The sequence below is a fragment of the Cyanistes caeruleus genome, chromosome 1, assembly GCF_971803275.1.
Source record: "Cyanistes caeruleus chromosome 1, bCyaCae1.hap1.1, whole genome shotgun sequence".
NCBI lineage: Eukaryota > Metazoa > Chordata > Aves > Passeriformes > Paridae > Cyanistes > Cyanistes caeruleus.
The window spans coordinates 23,385,286-23,403,661 of NC_141701.1; the positions used below are offsets into that span (position 1 = coordinate 23,385,286).

General features: G+C 54.4%; 1 protein-coding gene and 1 long non-coding RNA gene across 3 annotated transcripts; one reads left to right on the forward strand and one right to left on the reverse strand.

Moving 5' to 3' along the window:
• Window positions 1–1,645: 1,645 nt before the first annotated feature.
• LOC147655377 (uncharacterized) lies at window positions 1,646–6,885 on the reverse strand. The gene is made up of 3 exons (XR_015284828.1): window positions 6,758–6,885; window positions 6,177–6,261; window positions 1,646–1,918 (listed from the first exon to the last, which is right to left on the reverse strand). It is a non-coding gene; the product is annotated as an uncharacterized LOC147655377 (long non-coding RNA).
• A 272-nt stretch (window positions 6,886–7,157) lies between these two features.
• Window positions 7,158–18,139, forward strand: GDF6 (growth differentiation factor 6). 2 transcript variants are annotated; one of them, XM_086882105.1, is made up of 2 exons: window positions 7,158–7,494; window positions 17,226–18,139. In XM_086882105.1, the coding sequence occupies exons 1-2, from the start codon at window positions 7,158–7,160 to the stop codon at window positions 18,092–18,094; spliced, it is 1,206 nt and encodes a 401-aa protein (XP_086738231.1). In that variant the 3' UTR covers window positions 18,095–18,139. The 2 variants fall into 2 exon arrangements, 1 of the variants encoding a protein (XP_086738231.1); XR_015284829.1 differs by lacking the exon at window positions 17,226–18,139 and adding an exon at window positions 7,918–8,047 and having other exon boundaries at window positions 7,457–7,494.
• Window positions 18,140–18,376: the final 237 nt, after the last annotated feature.

Genomic DNA, 18,376 nt, shown 5'->3' on the forward strand with positions numbered 1-18,376 from the left:
GAATATCCCCAGCCTGAGGAGTACTACAGCCCATATCCTTCCAATATCAAAGCATTGCCAAGGATTAAAATGAATTTTATACTTGCCAGGAGTTTGTTCTGTTTGCCAGAGCCTATTCCATTGGCACCTCCCTGGTTTGGATCCGTATGCAGTGACCCTCCTGGATTGCACCTGAGGGGTTTCTCTAGGGCAAATGGCTCTAGGTTGTGGTCTGGGAAGGCAGTAAGCAACACCAAGCGGGCTCAGCACTGGTGGATTGCTTTGAACTACTGTAAGGAAAAATTAAACTTTCCCTACCAAGAAAATAATTAAATAACAGGGGCATGGTGGGGAGCAAATTCTGTCCTGGAGAGTTTGTAGCTGAAACAAGGAATGAGGCAGAAACAACAGTAAGGAGAGAGATGGTGGCACTCCTGGGGTGGCATGAGTAGGGATGAGATTGGTACCCACATCTTTGAGGTGTCAGATAAGTGCTCATTTTCTCCCCAGAACTGGTAACAGAGTGGCAACCAAGACATCTTGAAGTCATCTCAGGTTCTGTGAGAAAACCCAGCTGCCATGCTCCAAGTGGCCACCCAGTGCTGAAGTGACAAGAGGGAAGTGAAGGAAAAAGAGATGGGTGAGAAAGGAATCATAAAATAAAAGGATGCAAATAAATTTCTTTGTGCTATTAGGCCAGACTGCAGTGATGCAACACTTTGTACAGACTCCCTCATCTTCTTTTGAAAGGAATTTGCTCTGTGTCCCTATCCCTCTCCAGTCAAAATGTGTGGTTGTGATCATTCATAACATCAAGCATCATTTAATAGCATCAGCCTGGGTGAAGCCAAAGATGGAAGTCTGAGCTGAGGTATTCACCCCCCAAAAACCCCAAATGCACAGTTAAATCTAGCTTATCAGAACTGCAAGTATTCTTACATAGAAGGAAAAGTGCAAAAAAATCTGCAAATTATTTCACCTTCTTTTCTAAAATGTAAAGTTACTCTGCATATATGAGCTCCCACACCTCCCGAAGCAAAGAACAGCCCTAGACATAAGGCCACTCATTATTAAGGACAAAAAATAGTGTTATTCAGACTACAAATTGAGGGCTGAATCCTGCTGGATCTGAGTTCCTTTTATGTCCTATAAAATTAAGAATTGTGGATATCAAAGAAAAAATGTTGAGTATCCTCCAGGGCTGGTTCATAGCCTTGCAGAAAGTCAGACTAAAAAGAAAACAACAAATTAAAATCCCACAAAATTCCTCAGAACAAAGAAACTGCATCGAAGCAACAGCTTTCACTTTTATCCCCTCAAGAGCTGAAATAAGCAGGCACTGAGGTGGTAAGCAGTTCTCATCCTGCCACCAGCAGCAGGATATACATTCTTTAGTAATGACAGAAATTGTCTGATTTAGCAGAATAGCTGAAAAAATTAGAAATGATGGTGTGAGTGGGGGTTTGGTTTATATAGCTGGAGTGCCAAGACAGAAATACAGATTATGACAGGTTAATGGAGACTGTGACATTCCATATACATGTAAATAAACACTGAATTTGAGAACCTCTGTTTTCCCCAAGCACTAGTAAATAAAAGTATAACAGAGCCTTCGTGTAAAGTAACCATATGCTTATAATTATACAAACATTGTGGATCCCCTGTGTGAAATTTCACATCTTTATTGCGTCTATTTTAATGTTTACAAAGTTAGCAGTAATTTTTCAAAATCAAATCTATCATAAACAGGAAAAACTATTTCCTACATAGTTTTAATTTTCTACACCAGAGCAAATGAAAGCAGAATCACTGTTGCAAACTTCTTCCCTTCCTCCTGATCTACACGCTGCAATTTGTTTTTCTGATGTCAGGATGTGTTTTGATGCACCAAGAATGCAGGAGTGGATTCACTCTTCACGTCCATATATTAAGTTTTTAACTGTGAGTGAGAGACAATGTGGTTCTAATCTGAGACAGTGACAAAAATGCAGAGAGCTTGCAGAGAAGCAAAGTTGCCACTGGTTTGTGGCAAAATAAAACACTGCAAAAAGCAACAGTGATGCGTAGGGTTAGCCCTGCTCCTTCTCCCGACTTTTCTTGTGAAAAGACTAACTGCCAAAAGCAGGAGCAAAAGGAAGAGAAATGGGAAAGCCTGTCCCTGTGCTGTGGGGCTGCACAAGCCTCCACTGAGCTGGATCACGGGGGACTCATATGGAAGAGCTCTGTGGGCTGTGGGGTGCGGGGAGAGGTGCAGATCCTTGTGGGATGCTTGGAAAGTGAAACAGAACTTTCCTTAGAGGACCACAATGCAGGAGGTACTTCAGACTCTCCTAAAGCAACCCCATTTATTTGGGTATGCTCCTTTTTCTTCTCTTAATTCATACACCATGGTTTTGGAAGTTAAAAATCTTGATCTGCTTAGACTTTTGAGGTTTATGTTGACAGTTTGGAGATGGGGCATGCTGAAATAAATACATTTAGGAAAAAAAAGATGGTTTTCTGTGTTAAGGAAAAAAAAAAATTGGCTAATTTTGTGGTCCAGAATGCAGGCAGCAGAGAAGGAGCTTGGTGCTTCATCTCAGAAGATACTCTCAGACAAAAGCAGAGCAGACCGGGCAGGAGGGAGGCAGGGAGAGGAGCTGGCCCATTACCCATAAGGAAGGATCCTTTGGGGGAAGGGGAAACCACTCCTGGGCCAAAACATAGCTGCTGAAAAATAAATATTCCTACCAGTGTGAAACACTGAAAACCAACATTTTCAGGAGCACTGCAGAAAAAAATCAGAGGTGCTAAAAATGCTGACACTAAAAGGATAAGAATGTAATGCCTCAGAACCAGGGCCTTTGAGAAAAAAAAAAATAAAAAAAATTCCCATTTTTCAAAGCCACAGCTCGTGGAGACTGGTGTTTTGCTGGAAACCAGCACATATGGACCAGACAGGCATTTTGGAAAATGTACTAACTGCTGTGCTGGTAGGAGTCCCTGCCCCCTGATTATGTGGTGCAACCACGGCTTTTTTGGAGCCTATTGTGCTAAAGTGGGGAAAAGCCCATAGTTTGAGGGGGTACATTTTCTAGTCATCCTAATAAAGAATTATTTTGGTTCACAGAAATAAAAATCCTACAACAGATCGTTCATGTTAAGACAAGCATCAACCTAGATTCAAAAGGAAGAAAGTACTAAGGAGGAATATCTACAAACTGATCAACTCTGTATTCAAATCCCTTAGGCACCACAGTAACTCTTACAAATGACCACAAACCAGAGGTGAAACGAGTGATGCTTACATCTTGGCTTGACCACTTTGCAGGAATGAATTTTAACCTCCGACATTCCTCCTCAATATGACTGCTTGTGTTATGATTATAGAAATAGAAATTTCCATTAACCTTCTAGATGAAAGAAATCACATTTGATTTGGACTTCTTCCTGACTTTCAAATTTTCCTCCATTCATTTATACTTTTCCCCAGAATAGTAAATTCACAGAAAGAAAAAATGTGGAAGATGTGAAAAGTATGTGCACTAGTGCAAGGAAATTAATAAAACTAGTTTTAAAACTGCATTTTTGCAGTCTCCAAATTGTTTTAGTTCTGAGAAACATCCTTGAAATTAAAAAAAATGTTACAAAATATGTATAATGCAATTATAAACTGAAATCTGGCCAACTTTTATTGTTGAGAAAACCGGAAAGGAAACAAGTTTTTAAAACACTATTCTTCTTTTCTGGTGGCTGCTATTATTTTACTCTTTTTATTGTTGCTGCCATTATTTCACTCTTTGCCATGCACTGAAGCAGGGATCCCAAGTGTCTCACAGGCGCTGATTCATTCTCATGCTGCCCCACAAAGTGCCCACTCCTGCCTGCAGTTCCCAGGTCCAGCTCCACAGAGTTTTCTCTGGGACAATCAAAACCAAAACTTGTTAAGATGGGTCAATGTATTCAGCTTTGCTAGTTATGGCCAGATCCCTCTCAGTGACCTGACTGTGTTGCTCCATGAGGTGCCACAAGTGTTACATCCCCACAGTTCCTTACTCTGTCATTCCCTTAAACGATTGTCTTGGCAATTAGCTGTATTGAACAATGGCATTGTCTTCCAAATTGGCACAGGGACAACCCTGAGCAACCTAAAACTTTGAGAAACAGGCTGGAAAGCAACACTGACTATTTATTTATGGCTGTTACTGCTACCTGTGTGCACTCTCACCTGCTAAGCAACAGTCTTGGGGTGCAACCGGGGGGCATCTGCCTACACCCTGCCTGAAAGGTCACAAGAGCCAGAGGAAAGGCCCTGTAGCTGCAGAGGGCTTCAAGTCAGGCCCCTGATAAAGACGTGACAGTGCAAAGCAGCCATCCAAGTCAATTTTAGAGAATGCGTTAAAACATGCAAAAGCAGCAGGTAGAAATTAAATCAGGCTGATGGAAGTTGCTCTTGAGACCTTGCGGCTTTGCATTAGTACAAAACCACCTCCCCTTGGGAAAGGAGGAGGCCAAGGGAGGAAAAAGCAGAGAACAAAGAGGGAAGAAGAGAGACAGACCAAGAGACAAAGGCAGGAAGGGAACAGACACTCTGTGAGCACCAGAGGGGACCCTGGAAACCAGCGGAGTGAGAGTGGGAAAGGGCAGCCGCGCAGCAGCAGCATTTGGGACCACAAGGAGGGGATGTGGGAAATGGGAACAATATCAGAAAAGAAAAACAGGACAATGAAATACAGCAGGAAAGAAAAGAAAGAGCCTGGGGGGGTTAGGGTTGGGCAGAAGTTGACGGAGAAGAAACTGGAACTGGGCAGCTGATTGGAGATAGCCGGCAGGAGCATGGAATAAGTGAATAGGACACAAAAGGGGCAGAAGGAAACAAAAAAGTGATGATAAGGCTCCGGAAGGAACTGGGTCATGGCAAGAAAAAAATAGCCAAAAATGCTAAGTACAGAGCAGAAAGAATGGGAGCGGCAAAGGGGAGCAGAAGCAACAAAAGTGAGGCATCAGAAAAGAGAAGCCAAAGGGACAGGAGGAGGGGGGACCCTCCCAGTGCAGAAAGCAGCTGATGAAAAGGGTGGGTAGTGGTCAGGAGGGTGTCTGAAGCCAGAGGATAGACAGGAGAAGTGAAAGCACAATAAATAAAAGGGGGTGAAGAAATGGGACGGAATGAAGTGGGAATTGGTTTTGCAGAACACTTGCCTCATTTCTGCACTGTCACTGATACTTTTTGCAGCCCTGTCTCTTCACAGTTCATCTGCCAGCACCTCGCAGTACATCTATCCTGCTAAAAAGAAGCCAAGGCAATGACGGGCCCCATTCTCTAATCCCAGCTGTATGATGTGTCCCACATCCACATGGGCACATCCAAATGGCCATCTTGGGACAGCCCCTGGCACAAGACATAACTTCTAACAGGCCTGGGTATTGGCTGAGAAAGTGCTAGTTGGCATGGGCCAAAACCACACCAGGGAGCTCTCTAAGCCATGTACAGAGGGCTGCAGGATAGTGTGAGCTCCTGTCTTGGAATTATCTTTTTTTCTAGTAGAGATGCAGCCTGGTTCACTTGGAACTTGAGTCCGTCCCTTGCTTTGAATGTTCCCCTTGTGTTCCTCATAGTCTCTAGCATCTCTCCGTGGGAGATGGGGAACACAGTGGGACTAAGCACCCTACAGGCAAACTGGGATGTGCCAGGCTAGAAGCCTGCATCATATGCCTTGTCAGGGTCTGCCTCATCTCACTGGTCCTGTGCTGCGCTGGGAGTGGTGCCAAAAGCCCAGGCAGGAGCTACTCTCTCTTGGTGGAAAATTAGAACAGGGAAGAAAAAGACAAGTCCCCGAGTCTAGTGTATGACTGCATGAGGAATGGCAGCTGATGGAGGAGCATGTTCAGAGATCTCAGGTCCAATGTGGGATGGATTCCCTTTATTTACTGTGGACCTGGATTTCACAGCTAAACAGACATGACCTCTTACTGGAATGAAAGGAAAATCCACCAGAGCAGAGCTGGGGCAGATAGGAGAGGTAGGAAGAAGTGGACAATGGGACAGGAAAGGAGGAACGCTCAGCACAGGGCAGAGAAAAGCCACATGGAGAAGTGGAAGAGGGTGGTTTGTGGCTGCCTGCAGCAGAAGGGCCATGGTTCAGGCAGGAGGATGAGAAGGTGAAGGAGAAGCAAGTAGTGATCAGGACAGGTAGAATAGCACAAGCATGTTACCATACTTTGTCCGTGGCTGTGAACCCTAGACAGGTGGTCGGGTGAAACCATTGGAGGACTGACACCAGTTCTATGCTGAAGGATGCACCTCTGAAAAGCCAAATGAAAAGGGGTGGGTGAATTTCTTAATCCTTGTGCTTCTGCTCCACTGCTGTCTCTTGCATGACCTGGGCAAGGCGAATGGGCACCCTGCTTTGAGGAATCTTTCCTGCCTGCCCCAGGATACCCTGATTATCTTGACAGTGCTGCCTGCCCAGTGGTGCTCAGTGGTGCCTTCTGCCAGGCCCCAGCCTGGTGCTGTGCTAGGTCCCCTCTTGATGCCTGATTTGCAGATTTTGAGATGAGGAGAATGGTCTCTGGCTCGTCCTGTGCTTTCCCTTCCTTCTCTAATGGGTGCCAGGGTGTGCCTCAAGGCTGCTAGCTAGATGGGCCCCGGCACATCCGAAGGTCACACCCTCACTTGCCACCAAATTCTCCTTCTTGTGAGAACCCTGCTTTGTGCCAAGTTTTCGGGCACACGGCCACCGGAATACAGAGACTCTCAAGTAAAATCATTAGCATCGCACGAGTCTGCCCACACTCAAACCTGGAGAACCTGCGAGGCGCCTGAGCAGAGGACAGCACCGGTGGCCCGACGAGAAGCGGTACCCGAGAGGTGGCAGCAAGACGCGCGGCATCTCCCTCGGGCCCTCGTGTCCGCTCCCCGCGTGGAGTAAGCAGCGAGGAGGGAGCGCAGGGTCCCCCAAGCGGCGGGGTGTCCCGCCCCATGGCGGACCGCCCCGCGGGGCGGGCTGGGTGCCCCCACGGGGCGGTGCGCGGCGGGGCGGTACCCACGGGGCGGGGCGGGCGGCTGCGGGCCGAGCCCGCCCGGGTGCAGTCGCCGCTCCGCTCCGCGCCGCCGCGCAGTCCCCGCGCCGCTCCGTGGGCCGCCGGAGCCGCACGTCGGGCCGCCCTCCTCTTCCTCCCCACCGCCGCCGCCTCTCGCTATGAATGCGCGCCGGGCCCTGCTCTCCGCCGCCTTGCTCGCCAGCCTCCTCTGGGATTTACCTTGCTGCCTCCCGGCTTCCCTCCCTGCCTCCTCGGAGCTCGCCGCCTCTTCCAAAGGTGGTCGCAGCCGCAGAGCGCCGCGGTCCCCGCGGGAGAGCCGCCCGCGGCAAGGGGGACACGCCATGGACCGGGCGCTGCCACGGGCGGAACCCCACGAGTACATGCTGTCTCTGTTCAGGACTTACTCCATCGCGGAGAAACTGGGCATCAACGCCAGCTTTTTTCAGTCGTCCAAATCCGCCAATACCATCACTAGTTTTGTAGACAGGGGACGAGGTAAGTTCTGCCCCCCTCCGCCCCTCACGGTCCCCCCGGGGCTGCGGGTGCCCCTTCCCGCTGCGCTCCGCGGTTCGAGGCTGCCGTCCTGCGGAGCCTGGTGCCGGGGCGCTGGGGAGAGCGCTGCAGTGGTCACCGCTGCTGTTCCCCACCCCGCTCTTGCAGAAAGCGCAAATCTCTCCGTAAAGTGGGAGTCGCGCTGTTTTATTTTCAAGCAAACGGCCTCGCGGCACTGAACCCGAGCCGAGGCAGCCCTAAGTGTTCCTCCCCGAAACACGAGTGTTCCTCCCCGAATCGTCATGGGGTGGTGGAAAACACGCCCCAGCTTTGCAGGCGGAATTTGGGTGTAAATTCAACCTTGCAAAAAAAAGAAAATTAAATTAAATATCGCTCTTCTGGTTTCTTTCCACCCGCCGGAGAAAGGGTGGCTCTTACAGACGCGGCTGCACGGCAGAAAGAAAGTTTAAACTGACCGGGGGCAAACATCGTCTGCCTGAGGCTGCTCTCGCTTCGGGTCGCGTTATCGGGGTTACCTGGAAGAGCCCCGGCCCCGTCCGAGCGCGCTGGGACCCTCCGGCTCCGCTTGCGGGGCGCAGCGCAGCCCAGGTACCGCCCGGTACCAGGACTCAGCGAGGGGTGGCCGGACTTGACGTCTGCTCCGGGCTCGCATCCTTTGGACTGTATGCGGGGTTAGTCCTCGCTCACCCCCGGGCCGGGATTGGCAGCGGGGCCCGCTACCCCGGGCCGCAGAGCTTCCCGGGCAGCATCGGTGCCGCGGGGCTCCCGGGCCCCCTCCGTGAGCTGCAGCCCCGGCCAGGGCCCTCCTGTGCTTTTCTCTCATCGTGGTATCGCTCTTCACCGGATCCGCGGGTGCACATTTCTCGTAGACCCAGAGTAAATTTTGTCTTCCGTAAAAATGCCTCCCTGCCCCTTTTATCCCACCCACCCCCCTTTTTTTCGTTATCCTGGTTGTAAGCCATTAAGAACAGACTAATTAACAGGTTCTTAATGAAGGTCGCGCTTTCGTTCCTCCCCCTCTCCCCCATCTGAGGACCCTCCCCTCCGTCCGCGCCTCCTCGGGCACGGCAGGACCTGGCGGGGGCTGGCAGCGCCCGGAGCTGCAGAAGCCGGTAGCCCCAAACCAAATGGAACCGGACCCAAAGCGACCCCCTTCACCGCCTCCCCGAGCAGGAAGCCTCTCCCCGCCCACGGCACCCAAGGCTCAGCCCCTTGCCCCATCGCTACCCCTGGCTCGGGGTTTTTTTTCCTGGGAGGGAGCTCGGCGGGGCTCTTCGCCTCCCTCCTCGGTGCCCGGCGCGCCTCTCTGGGCTGGGGAGGATGCGTGGAAGCGCCCACAGAATGTGCCCCTCGCTGTCGGAAGCCCGCAGATGTTTTCGAGGGGAAAGGGGACAAGGGGTTTTTCTCGCCGCCTTCGCCTTATGGGGGTTGTTTTCTTCGTCGCTGTTAAAAGCGGGGTGGGGAGAAGAGGACTCGCTTTCTAGAAACACGGTTTTGAAAATTCAGCCGTCAGAAAGGAGCTGGACCGCTCCCCCTGACGGAGAGGAAACGGGGTGCTAATTCTGCGAGCCACGGGAAATGGAGCGCTCGATATCATCTTATTCTTGATAAGCAGAAGAAAGACAGTTAATTTGACAAATTTAGCTCATCTCGCTGCATGTGAGATTCTACTCCGGGGGAAGTGATTTGCTAACGGGAGTCCTGGTTTGATTAAGGAAAAGCCTCACTTTTCCCCATTGATTTTGATTTGATGTGTCACAGGCTGTGACCTTCTGCTGGACCTTCTGAGGGTTGCTTAGCATCAAGCCACTGATTGGAGTATTTCAACTCAGTGATCTAATTGAGTGTTCATGTCATAACATATCAAATATTGTCTAGTCTCCCATAATGAAGTGGACCAGCCGATGGCACATCACCAAAAAACTTCAAGAGAGCTTCCGTTCCTCTGAAGTGGTAGCTATTTTACTGCCCACCTCCCCGTGGGCTCCTAGCCCAGTTAATTGGCGAGCTGGAGTTGTGCTGATGATGAACAGTCTTTGCTCAGGGAAAGCGGGGAAGGAAGGGGGGGGCGGTTTTCTGTCAATTCATTTGCAGACAATATAGCCGCCCAAATTGACCCAATTAGATGGGCTGCTCTTTACCTAAGCGGCAGCTCCGGGGGGGGATATGACGGTGGCCGTCCCACCTGCCGCACGCCATCCTGCATGGCAGCATTTCGGGGGAACAGCAACCCGCAGAGGAGCGCGAAGCAGCTTTTAGTTCTGCAGTGAAATACCTTTCCTGCTGTGCCTGCGTGTCCGCGGGAGCGCCCGGCGGGGCTGCTCGGTGCCCGGCTCGGACGGCAGCAGCTCCCGGCTCCCAAGCCTGCCCGTCCCAGCCCTCCGAGGCTGCGGGGCAGACACCGACAGCCGCTTCCCTTTGCTTCTCTTCGTCCGTTCCCGCTTGAAGCTAATAAGATCGTTTTCAGGGTAGCTCGAGAGGAAGTGAAGCCACGCTACTGCTTAATACATATATAATTTTTTCCCCGTTGGTAGAAAAAGAGAGGAGAAAGGGGGAAAGGGTTTGCGATTTCCCCTTCTCCACCCCCTCCCGCCCCCCACTCGCTCCCCCTTGTTACGGTCGCAAGATCAGACAGGACCTAGCTGAATGCAGGAAAATTACTGTTGGCACATGAAGTAACTCATTAAAACGCAGATGGTGCTCTCACTGGCCTCAGGACCCCCAGCATTGGAGCTCCACAGCAAGGCAGGACAATTAGGAGCTGCAAGGACTCCACCAGGCAGGGGGAAAAAAAAAGAAAAAAAAAAAAAAAAAAAAGAGAGAGCGGGAGGGAGCTGGAGAAGGGAGTTATAAACAAGCAATCCCACAGCTAGCAAGAACCGCGGCATGACTGGGAGCAAATCGAAAAGAAAAAAGAAATAGCCGGAGTGCGAGGGAGCAGGGTTTTCGGAAGGATCTCCGTGGGAAGGGATTGCCACGAGAGCCGGCTGCTGCGAGTGCCCCTCGCCTCACCCTTTTGTGTCCGCGGAGCTGCCCGCAGCACCGGCACCACGGCGCGGCTCCCGCATACGAAATGCTGCGGGCCGCGCCTCAGGGACGGGGAAATCGAAATAGATCCAAATGGTCTCCTTTTTCCCTCCCCGTTTTCTTTGTGCAGTTTCGCGTTCCAGTTGGGAGGCAGCTGATTCGGATGGGCAGGGATCCGAACATCGTTGTTTTACTCTTGCCGTGAGGGTGGTGATTAGAGGGCTAGGACGAAAGGGGGATCCCGTGTGCAGAAACGGAAAATGGCCCGGCTGTGCATGCGGCAGAAGAAAGAGTGTAAATCCCACTTGAAGTTCATCTAGTACCATATATTTATGCAAAACCACCGGGTTTCTGGGTGGACCGAAAGCTGCAGTGTAGTGTAATCTGTGCAGCGCCTTTGCCCAAGCAGTGTTGTCGTTGGCAGAAGGAAAATGAAATATAAACAGGGAAGTATTTTAATGGGAAAGGAGGGAATTCACAACTGTTAATTATTTGGTGACCTTGTATTCGATTTGTTTGAGCCCCTTATAAAAACACTAATGCAGACCAGACGGCCGGAGAGCGGCAGCGAGCTGCGCTCCTCATCCCCGCCGTGCGCCCGGGAAGGAGCGAGCGGCGCGGCCCGGCCCGGCACGGCCCGGCCCGGCACGGCCCGGCACGGCCCGGCACGGCACGGCACGGCACGGCACGGCACGGCCCGGCGGGGGCTCCGCGCTGCCTGTGCCGGGAGCTGTCTCGGGCTTTGCTGTCTCACCCCGGAGCTGCGGGAGCGCAGTGTCCGCTCGGCAGCTGCGGCCGCACCTCTCTCCTCTTCCCAGTGAAAATGGGGCTGGCGGCGGGGGTTATTTTTCAGTTTATCTTTCGTTTGTTTGTTGTCCCTGGAGAAGGCGCGGGCGCTCAGAGCCGCGGGACGGGAGGGCGCTCGGGGGAAGCGGCGCCGGGAGCTCCGTACATCAGGCAGCTCTGAGCTTCTGCGGAGCAGCACTGCTAACAGGACGAGTAATTAACGCCTAGCAAACCATTCCGGAGGCTCATTTCGGACCTTCTCCTGATTTTTTTTTTGTTGTTGTTGTTTGTTTTTTTGTTTTCTGCTTGTTTGGTTTTTTTGGTTCATGTGGGTTTTTTTTTGGTGGCGGTGGTTTTGTGTGTGTTTTTTGTATTTTTTTGTAGGTTGTTTTGTTGTTGGGTTTTTTGTTTGTTTGGTGTTTTTTGTTTTTTTTTGTTTTTTTGTTTGTTTGGTTTTTTTTTTAATCTAGAAACCCTCCTGCGGGGCTTGCTAAGAGGCTACATCTGATTTTTTTTCTTTTGGGGGGCGGCGGGGGAGACGCGAGGGGGACGGAGGTCCGAGCTCTCCGCCTCGGAGCGATGGAGTTTCCGCCGCCCGCGGGGAGATGCTGTGCCGCAGCTGGGCTGGCCACAACCGGCAGCCGAATGGCCCGCGGGCTCCAGAAAACCTGCCGCAGGCCGGGGCCACTCGGTGCTGGGCACGGCAGCCTCACCCTCCACATCTACCTCCTCCCTTCATAGAAGGAAAAAAAATCCGAAACGCTCGATCGGAGAAAACCTTCCTTTCCTTGCGATTTCAGGGCAGGCTAAAATTGAGGGTAGGAGTCCTCTCGTGCCTGAAGTCTGATTTATGAGCGAAAGGGGATGTTTTAACCTTTGCTAGTTATGGCCAGGTCTGCATGCTCTGTTGCTGTATCCTAACGCTTCCACATTTATCGCTTAGAAATATATTCGCTTCATTTCTTAGCTCCAAGCGCTGGGAATATTCAGGCCGATTTTCTCAACACGAATAACTTCGGAGGAATTACTTCTTCTCCGTCCAAGTACTTAGGGTAGCATAAGCACCGCAAATGGGGAAAGGGAAAGATACCGGGTTAAGTTCTGTTACAGCAGGTAGAAACCCCACAGGGAAGCTCCTGGGAGGATGCCGACAGCCGAGGGCCCGGAGCCTTGCGGGACCTCCCGCGGATGATGCGGGGATCCCTCTCGGGGAGTCACTCGTGGGAAGGGGGAGGTGGCGGCGGGCGGGGAATGGGGCAAGGGCAGGCAGCCTTCCCGGAGCAGGTACGGTACAGCGGTGATCAAAGGTGCATCACAGCCAGGTGCCTCCCCGCTCGGAGGAGGGAAAGAGGAAAAAAATTAAAAGGAAACAGCCCTCCAACAACTCGTTAGTGTTTTTGGCAGGGTTGGGAATTCGTCCGAGGAAGGTGTGGTCTTTCTCGGTTACTCGATAGCGAAGCGAACGATACATTTAAATCTAATCACTCGGTGTAATAAAAAACCGCGGCGAGGCAGGCGCTGGGAGATGTGGAATTGAAACCCGGAGAAATACCACACATGGAGAGTCAGCCCCTTGTTTCCACAGCTTGGGCAATGCTCCGAAAGAAATACCTGTCAGCCTTGCGAGTCTGCAGACAACGTGTGGGCAGACCTTCGCAATTAGGGACAATATATGTTTTAATTTCCAGATTATTGTTGTGCGAGTGTCTGCAAAGTGTCTTTAAACTGAAAATGTGCTTTTGGTTTGCGAGTTTAAATACGGCTTGAAAGAGAATTTGGAAATGGGAAAATTCTTCTTGAATGTGGTTTGGGTATAATTTGCAGTGATGTAAAGTTAAGATCTGAGCCCTGATGAATTGGCTGGAAGCCCAGTACCTGATCTGCCATGAAAAGGGAAACTTTGTGTAGCCTTCTTTAACCCCCGTCTCTCCTCAAAGCCCAGGCTGCGGCTAGAAAGCAACCCGGGAAACGGGAGAGGCTTCCCACGGGGAATTCAGGGAAACATCCCAAGTCATTCATTCATATAGCTTGGGAGATGCTGGAACCGCAGCCACCGCAGCGCGGAGGGAAGCGTGGGGGGCCCGGCGCAGCCCCCGGCCCGGCCCTGCCCGGGAGCACCGGGCTCGCAGCGCCTCGCGAGGGACAGAACGGAGGAGGGCTGCTCTCTCCCATCCGCCGCTGACACATCCATAAACTTCTGATAGACCTACTCCCTCCTTCTGTCCCTCCTTCCCGCTCCTAATATTTTACTTTAGTCCGAAAAAAAGAATAAACTACGGAGAGTCGAAATAGAACTAATACTAACTGCGGAACTAACATTCATCTACATTAACGCTACAATTAAAAACGCACCTCCCCGGTGCATTTTCTGCCATGTGGCTTTGCCCAGCCCAGCTGGGATGACTTTGCTTGGATGACCAAGTATTTCGGTAACGGGAATATCAGTAAGGACAGCTTCATCTGGCCTGAGAAAAAGGCAGATCTCGAGCTGGCTGCTAGAACCCCCGGGTTTCACCCCAGTCGCTTCTTGGGTGTAAGGGAAAACTAAAGAGGACGAGCCCCTATGCGTTGTGCACTGCTCACAGGGAGAAAAAGGGACAATCAGGGTGTCTCCACGCCGTCTCTGCTGCTGCTCTTTGTGTGCTGGGAAGGCAGCAGCTTCCCTGGAACAAAGGGTCCCCAACTTAGACCCGTCTCTCCCCATTTTGTGGAGGTTCCAGAGGTCGCGCTTTCCCTCCCGCCCTCCGCTGCTTTTCCCACCTTCTCGACTGCGCTGGGAGCGAGCCAGTACTGCTTGAGGATTATGTATTCATCTGGAATTATTAGGTTACAAGAGTGAATAAATAGCGTTTATCTGATCGGATTCAAAGCTGCTTATTTGAAACAACCGGCAGCCCTGCCCCTTTCCCTGCCCTCCCGAGAGAGGCACGGGAGCCGGCAGCTGCGTGAGCCAGTGGGACTCTTCCAGCACGGTTTCGGTGCTGCTGAAACCCGTCTCAGAGATCCGCTTGACCGGGGGCACATTTCTCTGCAAATCGGCCGTGTTCCCAGCGTGCCATGCCACCGAGCAACGCGGAGCAGCCGTGCAACGCCCCAAGCCCTCGCCAAACAGGAGTCTCAAAAGATGCTGCTGGGGGAGCATCCCTGAGCAAGCCTTCTGGCACCCGCAGTGCTGGTTTTCCCCCGCACCGCCGGGTGACAAGGCTCTGCAGACCCTGTGAAGCCCATTTTCAGCAGCGGGGACATGCGGGGAATTCAGCCTCTCGCTGTTTCCCTCCCGTCTAAGCTGCATGCCTGGATGTTACCCCCAAATGGGATTGTTTCCTGCGCCGCGACAGGCCACCTGCGTGACTGTTCCTCGGGAAGGGGAGAGGCGCTGTCACCTTCGTGTCCCCTCATCCCTCGGGAAAGGGCTGCCCTTTCCCTGAATTCTAAATTGCCGGGCAGTGCTGCCTTATTCCTGCACCCCGGCAGAGATATGGGGGACCCCAGGACCGTGGCGCTGGCCGAGAACAGGACAAGGAGGAGTGTGTGTGGAGGTTGTCTGCTCCGGAGGGACAGCGACCTGGAGGCAGCACTCTCCTCACCCCCACCCCATGGCGACTGGGAGTATAAAAGAGAACGAGCATCTCTCTCTGAAACCAAGCGTGACGCCCGTCTCTCCATCCCCTAAGCAACGAGAGCGATTAAAAGCGAATCCGTGCCCAGCCCCGGCTCTGCCCACATCCCGCAGCTGGGGATAGCGGCAGGGGAAGATGCTGGTCTAATTTCCTCGACGGTCGCTGGAGCCCTTGAACGGAGGTCTGAGGCATCTCGGCAGGGCCAGGAGATCCGTCTGCGCCCTGCTGGATGCCCGAGTATCTGACAGATGCTGGATGCAGAAGAAAACCGCAAGACGAGAGGAATAGGAGAAGGAGGAGGAGGACCTGCGTTTTCTTACCTGAGGGATGCTCAACCCCTTTTGTCTGAAGTTCCCAGGACCCCCTTGAAGGAGGAGGCAATGACACCAGAGATCTCCTAAGCTTTTGGACCCTCCTCCCGTGCACCTCAGCCCCTGGCCCCCACGGCCCGCGCCTGTGAAGGGCAGAACTATCCCCAAGCGCTCCCAAAACCCACAGGAGACTCATGGACCGAATCCTGGACTGTTCTTACAGTGCTGATGAAACTGTCCAGCACTCTAGGCAGCTCCCGATGGGTTTCACTTTTATTTTCACAGCTCGATAAAGCAGCTGTTGTCGTCACCTGGACTGTGACGACATTTTTCGGGCTCTGCTCGTGTTTTTTTCAGTCTCCTCCCGCACTCCCCGAGCAGGGTGCACGACCAGGCTGCCTCTCGCCCTTCGCTGGGAAGGAGCAGCCCCACCGCGAAGAAACAGACAAGCCTCAAGTCGGGGGCGGAGGCAGGGATGCGAAAGGCCTGGGTTCAAATTCTCTGTGATGCCTGAAGGGCCTGACCGATTCCGCATCGCTCCCGCCGGCGCGCAGCCCCGGGGTGGCGGGGAGGCTCCGGCTCGGGAACTCCCTCTCCTTGCTGACTCCTTGTGCCGGGCCGGGCGAGGCGGGGATCTCGGCCGTGCTCCTGCCGCCGGGCTCCGGGGGCAGGGCGGTGTGCGGGGGGCTCCGGGGGCAGGGCAGTGTGCGGGGGGCTCCGGGGGCAGGGCAGTGTGCGGGGGGCTCCGGGGGCAGTGTGCGGGGGGCTCCGGGGGCAGTGTGCGGGGCTCCGGGGGCAGGGCAGTGTGCGGGGGCTCCGGGGGCAGGGCAGTGTGCGGGGGGCTCCGGGGGCAGGGCAGTGTGCGGGGGCTCCGGGGGCAGGGCAGTGTGCGGGGGCTCCGGGGGCAGGGCAGTGTGCGGGACCGGGGCCGTGCCGTGCTCCGCAGCCTGGGATGCCGCGTGGGTGCGCGGTGCGGGCGGCGGGGCCTCCCACGGCCGGTCCCTGCGGGGCGAGGGGGACGCGCTCGGCAGGCAGCCAGGCTCCGCCGTAGGATCCCGTGGCCTGGCTGCGGGGCAGGTCTTTTTCCCAGCAATTCCCGCTGTCCCCGCTGCACTCCACGCTCCATCTCCCCGCTGACGTCTCGGGGAACACGCGGCGACGCAGGGCGACTGTCGAGCGTGCTAATCCGCACTGATTAACTGCACGTTAATCCGCATTGATTTTTACATCGCCGTAGCTCGTCTGAAGGTTTTGGTTTGCATAAATCATCCCCTTGTCTCTCCCGCCCGCAGGAGGTTCCCAGAGACCTGTCAGGTAGAGGCGAGGTTGTGAAACACACTGATTAGGAATCGCAATGACCTTTGATATCGGTAAATAACGGGCGGCTGTGTATTTCTTTAGTCTCTGTTTCTACCCCTGGGGCGAGCTGATTTTGGAAAAGCGGCGAGGAGCTGCTGAACAGAGGCTCCAGTGACACTTTTACTATAGAAATCTCTACAAGCTTTACTAGCTTCTGGGGAAACGCAGGGCCTTTGGGAATTTTTGTATTTGCTGGGTTGTAAACATTTTATTGGAAAGCAGCTCAGGGGAATCTGGTTTGCTCTCTGCGCTGCACTTTGTACACCGATGTGTCAAAAAAGAAGTGCAGGTTTTCCTCAGAGGAGGACAGATACATCTGTATGGGGCTGATGGGCAGAGGATGTGCGTGGAGCAAGGTCTGCCTCTAAGCGCTAAGAGCTGTCTCCGGCCTGGTGCGGGTTCTTCCATAGTTCCTTTCCTTTCCATATTCTTCCCTTCTCCTTCTTTCTCCTCTCCCTACCCTCCCCTGGCCCCGATCCGGCTGGGGGTGGGGGGTAAGGCAGGCGGGAGCGGCCCCGGCCGGGCCGTGCTTCCCTCCCTTTCCCGTCTCAGAGACCTCTCGGCAGATCCCCCCGAGCGCCAACTGACTGTAATTATTTTTATCTCGCAGACGATCTCTCGCCCGCTCCCTTGAGGCGGCAGCAGTATGTGTTTGATGTGTCGACCCTCTCGGAGACGGAGGAGCTCGTGGGGGCCGAGCTGCGGCTGTTCCGCCGGGTTCCCCGCGGCCGCCCGCCGCCCGCCGCCCCTGCGCACCTTCAGCTCTCCGCCTGCCTCTCGCCGCGGCCGCTGCACTCCCGCACCCTGGACCCGCCAGCGGCCCCGTCCGCCCGATGGGAGGTGTTCGACGTGCGCCAGGGCCTGCGGGAGCAGCGGCCCTGGAAGCGGCTGTGCCTGGAGCTGCGGGCCTCGGCGGACCGCGGGTCGCGGCGCTGGCTCGACCTGCGGGGCCTGGGCTTCGCTCGCCGGCCGCGGCCGCCGCAGGAGCGGGCGCTGCTGGTGGTCTTCACCCGCGCCCGGCGGCGGAGCCTCCTCGGGGAGCTGCGAGCCGAGCTGGGCGCTCCCCCGCCGCCGCCGCCCGCTGCCCGCCGCCCGCCGGCCCGGCGCCAGCGCCGCACCGCCTTCGCCAGCCGGCACGGCAAGCGGCACGGCAAGAAGTCCCGGCTGCGCTGCAGCAAGAAGCCGCTGCACGTCAACTTCAAGGAGCTGGGCTGGGACGACTGGATCATCGCCCCGCTGGAATACGAGGCCCACCACTGCGAGGGGGTCTGCGACTTCCCGCTGCGCTCCCACCTGGAGCCCACAAACCACGCCATCATCCAGACCCTCATGAACTCCATGGACCCCGGCTCTACGCCGCCCAGCTGCTGCGTCCCCACCAAACTGACCCCCATCAGCATCCTCTACATCGACGCGGGCAACAACGTGGTGTACAAGCAGTACGAGGACATGGTGGTGGAGTCCTGCGGCTGCAGGTAGCGGGCGGCAGCCGGGTGTGCGTCTGGCGGAGCTGCGGCGGCAGCGGCGAGCGGGGCCCCCGTGCCGTGGCCGGCGGAGGGGAGCGGCCGCCCGGCGCCGGCGCTGCCCGCGGTGGCGGCGGGGCTGCGGCAGCCTCGGCCCGCGGCTGCCGGCGGGGAAGGGCGAGCGGGACGGGCAGGCGGCGAGGCCCCCTCCCGGTCCCTTCCCCGCTCCCCTCTCCTCCCTCGGGTTTATCTGGCGATCTGTCCTCCTCCCTCCAAAGGTGAAGGCAATTTACCAAGT

Excerpts from the sequence above, each read along its gene's own strand:
- GDF6 (XM_086882105.1), top strand. The coding sequence starts at position 7,158 with ATGAATGCGCGCCGGGCCCTGCTCTCCGCCGCCTTGCTCGCCAGCCTC. Across the intron at positions 7,495-17,225 it reads TTTTGTAGACAGGGGACGAG|ACGATCTCTCGCCCGCTCCC; the intron begins GTAAGTTCTGCC and ends TTTATCTCGCAG.